This window comes from Dictyostelium discoideum, assembly GCF_000004695.1.
Source record: "Dictyostelium discoideum AX4 chromosome 4 chromosome, whole genome shotgun sequence".
In the NCBI taxonomy this organism is placed as follows: domain Eukaryota; phylum Evosea; class Eumycetozoa; order Dictyosteliales; family Dictyosteliaceae; genus Dictyostelium; species Dictyostelium discoideum.
Genome location: NC_007090.3, coordinates 3,213,237 through 3,223,236, shown reverse-complemented (window position 1 = coordinate 3,223,236; position 10,000 = coordinate 3,213,237). Strand labels below are relative to the sequence as shown.

General features: G+C 24.2%; 3 protein-coding genes across 3 annotated transcripts; 2 read left to right on the top strand and 1 right to left on the bottom strand.

The window, feature by feature from the left end:
- Positions 1-218: 218 nt before the first annotated feature.
- DDB_G0285435 (hypothetical protein) lies at positions 219-6,447 on the top strand (the record flags this gene model as incomplete). The annotated part of the gene is made up of 4 exons (XM_632959.1): positions 219-248; positions 1,360-1,411; positions 1,473-2,587; positions 2,716-6,447. 4 exons carry the CDS (start codon positions 219-221, stop codon positions 6,445-6,447), a joined length of 4,929 nt encoding a protein of 1,642 aa, XP_638051.1.
- Positions 6,448-6,858: 411 nt separating this feature from the next.
- DDB_G0285735 (hypothetical protein) lies at positions 6,859-9,024 on the bottom strand (the record flags this gene model as incomplete). Its single annotated transcript, XM_632958.1, has 1 exon — positions 6,859-9,024. The coding sequence occupies one exon, from the start codon at positions 9,022-9,024 to the stop codon at positions 6,859-6,861; it is 2,166 nt and encodes a 721-aa protein (XP_638050.1).
- A 345-nt stretch (positions 9,025-9,369) lies between these two features.
- Positions 9,370-9,849, top strand: DDB_G0295789 (hypothetical protein; the record flags this gene model as incomplete). Its single annotated transcript, XM_002649086.1, has 1 exon — positions 9,370-9,849. One exon carries the CDS (start codon positions 9,370-9,372, stop codon positions 9,847-9,849), a length of 480 nt encoding a protein of 159 aa, XP_002649132.1.
- Positions 9,850-10,000: the final 151 nt, after the last annotated feature.

Sequence of the window (10,000 nt, the reverse complement as noted above, 5' to 3'; positions counted from 1 at the left end):
TTTAAAAAAAAAAAAAAAAAATTAATAAAAATTAAAATGAAAATAAAAAATAAAAATTAAAAATTAAAAATTAAAAAAAATAAAAATAAAAATAAAAAAAATAAAAATAAAAATTAAAATCTTTATGATTAATTTTTTAATGAAAAATTAAAGTCTATAAGTAGGAAAAAAAAAAAAAAAAAAAACTATCTCCTTTTTTTAAAAAAAAAAATAAAGAAATGCAATTGGAGTTTCATAATATAACCAATGTTTTTATAAATCTATAAAACCTCCCGACATATTTAAACATTTTTTGTTTTTTATTTTTATTTATTAATTATTTTTTTTTCTTTTATTTTTTTTATATTTTTATTTTTATTTTTTTTTTCCAATACAACAATTGTGATGTCAAATAGATATTATTTTTATTTAATTTCATATGTCTAAGCGAAATTTAAAAAATCAAAAAACAGTTGAATTTTTTTTCAAAAAAAAAATTTCAAATTAACTTTTCATACATTATACCAGTTAGATAATTACAAAACAGGGAAAAAACAATTTTTTATTTTTTTATATTTTTTTTTTTTTTTTTTTTTTTTTTTTTTTTTTTTTTTTTTTTTTTTTTTTTTTTTTTTGTTTTTTTTTTTTTTTTTTTGTTTTTTTCAAATAATAAGTGATCAAAAATAAACAATACTTTTATTTCTTAAAATATATAAATTTATATTTAACTTTAAACAAAAATAAAAATAAAAAAATAAAAATAAAAATAAAAATAAAAATAAAAATAAAAATAAAAATAAAAATAAAAAAATAATTAAAAAAAATAAAAAAATAATTAAAAAAAATTTTTTTTTAAAATTAAAAAAAAAAAAAAATAATAAAAAAAAAAGAAAAAAACGATTTTTTTTCAACAGTTGTCATAATCCTCTTTTAATTAAAAAAAAAAAAAAAGAAAGAAATAAAGTTCGTTTTTTTTTTTTAATAGTTGGACCAATCCAAATTCTTTTTTTAAATAAAAGAAAAAAAAAAAAAAAAAAAAAAATAATAATAATAATAATAATAATAAAAATAAATAAAAAATAAAAATAATAAAATAATATCGTGTGTTAATAATAATTATAATAAACAAAAAAAAAAAAAATAAAAAAAATTTATACATATATTTATATATATTCACATATTCACCCATTTATTGTTTTTTTAAAAACAAATTTTTACATATTCAATAAAAGAATTGTTTGTGTATATATATAATATTTTCTATTATTTTTTTTATTATTACTTTTTTTTTTTTTAAAAATTTAAAAAATTAAACTTTTTTTATTTTTTTTTTTTTATAGGGTTTTGTTTTCATTTTTGCTGTTTTTTTTTTTTAATTAGTTAATTGTTCATGCTTCAATATCAATAATAATTTATTATATGGTTTTTTTTTGTAGTTTTATTAAATTAAAATTATAAAATATAACCATTATAAATATATAATTGCACTAAAGTGGATAATTCAAATACATCATCGACAACAACAGGAACTAGTACCGGAGGTCAAGTGTCTAGTGGAAGATTAAAAAATACAAATTATGAATACAGTTCACCCAAACATCACACAATCTCACCATCATCAACAACGCCACCACCTCAACCACCTCAACCACAACAATCCTATTCACCTCATTCACCAATAAAACCACAACAAGTATCACCTTATCAACCACCTATACCAAAAAAACAACAACAACAACAACAACCGCTGCAAATCTCAAACTCAAATTTAACAAACAATCATAATGATTACAAAAAAAAGAAACCAACTCATAACGCCAATGGTATCAATATTAACAGCAACTTAAATGGTAACACTAATACCAATAAAAACAAAAAATTAAACAAATCTCAATTCATTCAACCACCACAACAACAACAACAACAGCAAACTCAACAACAACAACAACAACAACAACAACAACAGCAACAGCAGCAAACTCAACAACAGCAAACTCAACAAATTCAACAACAGCAGCAACAGCAGCAACAACAGCAACAACAACAACAACAACAACAACAACAGCAACAACAACAACAAATTCAACAACAAATACAGCAACAACAACAACAACAACAACAACAACAGCAACAACAACAACAACAACAACAACAACAACAACAACAACAACAACAACAACAACAACAACAACAACAACAACAACAACAACAGCAAGCTCAACAAATTCATCAATTACAATCATTACAATTACAACAACAAATTCATCAAAGACAACAACAAAATTTAATGAATTATAGGAATAATATTATCGATAATGATAGTGAAAATCTTATAGCATTAGCATCAAAGAGTGAAAAAGATAGAGAGATCGAAGAGATGATGCAAAGTGTATTCATTGATGATGTTATTGAATGGACCTCTAGAACACTATTACTTCATAACATTATGCCAGGTATGAATGATACTTATATTAAAAATTTATTTGGCCCTTATCATTTCACTTTAAAACCAACAGGTAAATCAAATCAACTCTATATCTTATTTCAAACTACAAAAGATGCAAAATCTTGTTTCTATTCTCAATTAAAAGGTGTTAGAAAAATTGATGTATGTAAAATGAATATATCTTTTATTATTATTATTATTATTATTATTATTATTATTATTATTATTATTGTTCAACAAAATTAATTAATTCTTTTTTTTTTTTTAATTTTTATTTATTGAAATCATAGAATGGTGGACAAGCTTGTATAAAGATTTACTTTAATGGAGAATATAAAACTGTTATAAGATGTACGAATCCTGATCCATTCCCATTACAATCAATGAGTGATTGTATAAGTAATAGTATTAATGTATCATCATCCAATTCCAATTCAAATTCAACACCATCATCTTCTTCTTCTTCACAATTATCATCATCTTCATCATTGTTTATACCAAGTAGTATGAGTGGTAGTAATGGTATTAGTAATAATACACCATTATCATCATTGGTATCATCACCATTTTCAACAATTAACAATAATAATAACAATGGTAATAATAATAATAATAGTAGCAATAATGGTAGCAATAATAACAGTAGTAATAATAATAATAATAATAATAATAATAATAATAATAATAATAATAATAATAATAATAATAATAATAATAATATAAATAACAGTATTAATACAGGTAGTCCACTTTATGGCGATCACTTAAGTGGTTATCAATCATTTCAACCAAATTATTTATTTTCATCAGATTCTCAAGGTTACTTTCAATCACATCAACAACATGTTGATTTAAGTGGAAGTGGTGGTATTGTTGGTCATCATGTTGAATATTATCCACAAAATTCAGCTTCACCACGTCATTCTTCACCTTTAATTTATCCACAATCAAATAATCATTATTTAATTGATGGTGGTATAAGTCCAATTGATTGGGGTACAAGTAGTCCAAAGGTTGTCCATCAATTCCAACAATCACAATTTCAAACAATTCAACAAATTCAACAACAACAGCAGCAACAACAACAACAACAACAACAACATCATCATCATCAATCAATACATCAATTCACTCAAATTCAACAACAGCAACAACAATCACAACAACAACAACAACAACCACAACAACAACAACAACAACAACAACCACAACAACAGCAACAACAACAACCACAACAATCACAACAACAACAACAACAAACTCAACAACAACAACAAGCACAACAACAAGCTCAAGCTCAAGCACAACATCATAAAATTCAATCGAAAAAACATCAATTAATTGGAGAATTAATGAAATTAAAAGAAGAGAATCAAGTTATTATATTTCCAGCTAATCAAATTAGTACACTTCCTAGAGTACCAACATTTGTATTTGATAAGATTCCTTCAAAATTTTCACATAGTCAACATTTACAACATAAAGAGATTAAATCGACAGTTTTAACAGGATTTTTAAGAGAATGTGAAGATAAAAAGAAAACAGTTGGTTCCACAAAGACGGCACCAAAAGAAAAAGATGATTATTTCCATTCGAATGGAAATAATCATAATAGTCATAGTAGTCATAATAGTCATCATCACCATCATCATCATAATCATAACCACCATCATGCTAATCATAATGATCACCATTTCAATGATCTCTATGATGATGAAGATGATGAAAATAATAATTATCGTGTTTTCTATTATAATTGCTACGAGAAATCAACACCAACCGTTCATTTAATTAGTAATCTTAGTAATAGTCATTTGGCCGAGAGATGTGGTCGTTTATCGATTTTATTATTGACCGAGTTTGCACCAGACAATACTTATGCCATTGGTACCATTCAATTCTTTTTTGGTACGCCATTGGATTTGTTATCAATTTCTCGTTGTATCCTTTTGAATCATCAAGTATTTCACACTGAACACTTTCAAAAAGAAATCGATGAAGTTTTCGATGATTGGTTACCAAGCGATAGGGAAGAAGAGAGAAGAGTTGATCTCACCCATTTGGTTCCAGTCACCATTGATCCACCATCATCTACCGATCTTGATGATGCAATTAGTTTCCGTTGTTTGACCGATGAATTTGATGAAGGAATGAGCGTATTCGAAATTGGTATTCACATTTCAGATGTTAGTGCTTTCCTTGAAAAAGGTTCGAAATTGGATAAAGAAGCAGAGTACCGTTTGAATACCATCTACTTGATTGGTTCAATCATACCAATGTTACCCAAGAATTTAAGTAGTAGTACTTGTAGTTTGAAATTGTATCAAAAGAGGTTCTGTTTCTCATTGTTGGTAAAGATTAGATCCGATGGTAAAATCATTGATTATAAATTCTGTAAATCAAATTTACGTTCAAAAGGTCATTTATCCTATGAAAAGGCGCAAAGAATCATTGAAAAGAATAAATCCAATTTCGAGCAATTAGAATCTTTCACAAATAATAAAATGGTAGAAACTATCGATGGTTCCAATGAAATTCTTAAAAATGTTTTGGAAAGTTTAGCAAAGGAACAACGTGAGAAAATTGAAAATAATCCTGACCATGATTCTCCACCACCATTAAATCAAATGAATCCACATAGTCATGGCTCTGGTAGTGGTGGTTCAGGTACTAAAGGTCTAAGATTAGGCTTGGAAGCAAAGGTAAATCATTCAGTTTGGGGACTTTATCTAATTAGTAGTCTTTTAAATAACTATAGAAAAGAAAGAAGAGAAATCTTTGACATTAGTAATAATATTCAATATGATCTTAGTGTTGAAGGTGTTCCAATCTCTGTTGATTTCTTACCAAAACTTGAGAGTCATGTATTGGTTCAAGAGTTTATGCATCTTGCAAATAATTTAGCAGCTGTCTCTTTATTAAATACAAATTATGATTATGGTATAGTTTATTCATCCTATAGTAAAACAAATCCAAATTTAATTCAAACACCAATACCACAAACTATTGTTACTTCAACAATTTTAAATAATTGTAACAACAACAACAACAACAACAACAACAACAACAACAACAACAACAACAACAACTCTACATCATCACCATTACCATCACCAACAACACCAAAATCAACAACACCAACTCCAATACCAACACCATCTTCAACTCCAACACCAACTCCAATATCAACCTCAACAACATCATCATCAATTATTAATAATAATTTCGATAATAGAAAGAAATTCTTTGAGAGATTAAATGTATTTATAAAGAAATTTGTAAATAATATTGTTGTCTCTTCAGAAGATGATTGGAGAACCATTAAAACCAAAGTTGAAAAAGCTCTCAAAAATTGTACACCTGAACAAGCCAAAGCAATGAGAAGGTTAGCAATGCATCTTATGGATCCAACAAAATATATTACAACCGTTGAAAAGAGACAAGGCTTTGGTAATGAAAATCTATTGGATGAGAGATCTCAATACACTCATTTCACTGCACCAATTAGAAGATATATGGATGTCAATATTCATCGTGCTCTCTCACTTCAATTGACTAAAGAGGTGGTTTGGAGTTCTGATATCACCATTCAACCCTATTGGGATGAATCAAGTCAAGAATTTACTGATTTTAAAAAATCATTACCCACTGGTGATGATTTGACTCAATTGTGTCAAAGATATAACGATATCTCTTGGAAGAGAAAAATATCTGAAAAGTTAAATCTCCTCTATCTTGCAACCTACATTTGGGAGAAAGGTCCAATCTTAACACCTGGTATCGTGGTTACAATGTCTACCAAACATTTGGTTATCTATCTCTCAGAGTATAATCTCGAAGTGTCAAGCGATAGAAGTGATTTCCTTTCACTCTCTCAACATCACTCTTCTCCAATCGACGATGATGAAGAAATTGAAATCTCTAAACAATTATCAGTTTTCCTTTCAGTTGAGCCATTTGTTTTATTTAGAAGTAATTTGGTTCCAAAAATTAAAGTTTCAAAGTATCCACCTTTAAACTAAAAAAATCACTAAAAAAAAAAAAAAAATCCAAAAAATCATATTCAAATAGTTTTTTATTTATTTCATAATTATGTTGATGATGAAATAATTAATTCTATTTATCCCTCCCCTTCCCCTTAAAGCGCTAAAAACTTTTAATTAAAAATTCATTCACTAAACATACCAAAATATTTACCAAATTTAAACAATTATAAAAATCAGAAAAAAAAAAAAAACAAAAAAAAAATATAAAAAAAAAAAAAACAAAAAAAAAAAAATAGAACTATTAATAAATCATAATAAAAGGATTCAGATATTTTGAATCACTTTTTTTTCCTTCTTACCAAAAAAAAAAAAAAAAAAAAAAAAAAAATTATTTTTTGTAATTTATTTTTAGAAATTTTTTTTTTATTATTATTACAAATATATATTTTATAATTCGAAATCCCATTTTATAACTATTGAACCATCAGGATTAATTTTATTTTCTCTACCAATTATTACTTTCATACCATAAAAATAGGGTAAGTAAGGTTGATGGTTAAATAATAATCTTCTTAAACATGATACCATTTCATTTAAAGTGATTGTTTGATCAACTTTTTTTAATGTTAATAATCTAAATTGACGTTTAAAAGTTAATTCAAGTTGAGCAATATTTCTCATATTAATTTTATGTCTTTCAAATTCAATTTTAATTGATTCATGATTTAATTTTAAAAATTTAATAATATCTTGATAATTTGCATTTAACGGTACATTAATTACACCCAATGTTGGATCGAATTTCCAATATAATTCTTTTTGATTGGTATTATTTGGTTTTGTTGTTTTTTGATCATTCATTAAAATTTTTAAACTAATTTCTTCTAAACCTTTAATATTAAAATCTTCATCCTCTTCTCCCCCTCCTTCTTTTTCACCATCTTTATTATTTATGAATTGATCTTTTGTAAAACTTTGAATACCATGATTATTTTGTAATTGTTGTTTTAATAAAATTTCTTGATCTTTTAAATCTTGTTGATAAGATTTCTCGATTGATTTTTGATGTTTAAAATTACCAATTGAAATAAGTCTATCTAATAATTGTAGATATTGTTTTTGATTTTGTTTATCATAATCTGTGAATATGAAACCAACTTTAAAGTATTTTGCTAATTGTTTTTCAATTGATTGTCTATTTTTACAATTTTTAATATTTTCAATTATTGTCGATGGTTTAAAAGTTTCAATAGTTTTAGTCCATTCAGAGAGTGTTGATTGTTTCTTTTTAGTTGTATTTAAAATTAATCTACCTTCAGAGTCAATGCCATTTGGTAGCTTTGATGAGAAAACCACTGAAACGCCTTCTAAACGATCTGATAGTTTTGAATCATCTTGTTTTGGATTTGATTCTGGTGTAATATAACCAGACTTTATATGTTGCCAACCAGAGAATTGATTCTTATTTGATCCACTAAACATTGAAAATTGTTCCATAATCTCTTGTTTAGTCTCTTGATCAGAGTTTCTTAATCTCTGACCGAATCCTTGATATCTATCACCTTGTCTATCAATTTCATCATCATCTAAATCAAATGATTCCAATCTATCATTCCTTTTTCTCCCTCTACCACCATTATTATAATTATTATTTTTATTTTTATTTTCAATTGATTCATCTCTTTCAAAAATTTGATTCACAATTCCAATATTTTGAAAACTTTTTGGTGATAATTTATTTAACAGTTTTTCTAACTTTTTTAAAAGTTTTTTTCTTTCATCCAATGCTAAATTATGATCTTGAAATAATACTCTAATTTTATGTTCCATATAGAAATAGGTATACATTAAATCGATTTCTCTTTCTTGGTCAATGAAATTTTTTGATGTTTCTCTTGCAAAATTTGATAAATTCTTTACAAAATATAATAAACTATCATTATTTAAATTTATATCATTATTATTTGATGATAATGATGATTTATTACCAATCATACTATGAAGTATGAATTCTTCTTTAATTGATAATAATTTAAAAAATTGTTGAATTTGTTCTTGTGCATCTTGTAAATGATATGCAATTTTATCGAATGAATTCGATGATGATGATGATGATATATTAACAGAGAATTTAATATTGAAGAATGGTATATCATTCTCATTATCATAAATATTATTATCTAAATAATAAAATTGTAAATCATATTGTTTTCTTGATAATCTTTCCGTTTTAATCTCTTCTAAAAATGAATGTAACAATGAGAGTGATTTATCATTAGTTTTCTTTATATTTGGAAATTGAAAAAATAAATCTGGGTGAACTTTTAAAAAAAATTTCTTTAACGCAATTTTATTGTTTTTATTAATTTCTTGTTGTTTTTCAATAATTTTAGATGTTGTCGTTGAACAATAATTAATTTTATTATAAATAAATGAATTAAAGTTATTATAATTTATTATTATATTATTATTTTCATTAATGATATTACCATAGTTATGGTTAATCCTATTATTATTTGAATATAATGAATTTATTCTATATATCTGATAATTATTATTAAATATTTTTTGAATATATTTATTATAATTTATTATAACTTTTTTCTTTATCATTTTCTTTTTTTTCTTTTAATTTCGTCTAATAATTAAAAAAAAAAAAAAAAAAAAAAATGGATTTTTTGGGAATTTTATTAATTTTATTTTTTTTTTATTTTTAAAAATTTTAAAAAAAAAAAACTTTTTATGATAAATTAAAACGTCATATGAACTTTTTTTTTTTTTTTTTTTTTTTTTTTTTTTTTTAAATCAATCAATAAACAACACAACCACACATAATTAAATATAAAAAAAAAAAATCTTTTTTATATAAAATTAAATTATTAAATATATACAGAAATGAAATTATTTAGTAAAATTGGTAGATTAAAATCTTTAGGGAAAGAAAATAAAAAAAAAGGAATGAATTTTGAAGATAGAGTTGCAAGAATGCTTGAAAGAAAATTATGTTTCAATGTTCAAAGAAATGTTATATTAAAGGATAAATATAATAATAGATCAGAGATTGATATAGTTTATGGTATTTTCTTTAAGACCTATGTAGAATGCAAATGCTATGACAATTCACCAGTACCATTAGAAGATGTAGCAAAATTTAAAGAAGTATTATCATTAAATAATATCAATATTAAAAGGGGTCTATTTTTCACATCAAGTGTTTATGTACCACGTGCAACAACAATTGGTATTCGAACTATCAATGGAACTGAACTTAGAAAAATGGAACTCAGAGCAACTTTCATTGGTATTTTAAAGTTTGTTTTCTATTGTGTCTCTTTTATGGGTCTTTGTGGTGCTTCAGTTTTCATATTTAATCATTATAGTAATAATTTCAAAATTGGTAGAAAAAGAAGGAGTGAAGGTGGTAGTGGATATATATAAATAAATTAATTAATAAATAAATAAATAAATAAATAAATAAAAAAATTAATTTTTCTGTGAGATGTATCATTACTTTCAATTTTAATAATAATAATAATAATAATAAATAATAATAATAATAAAAATAATATTTTCACCTCACTAGTAAACG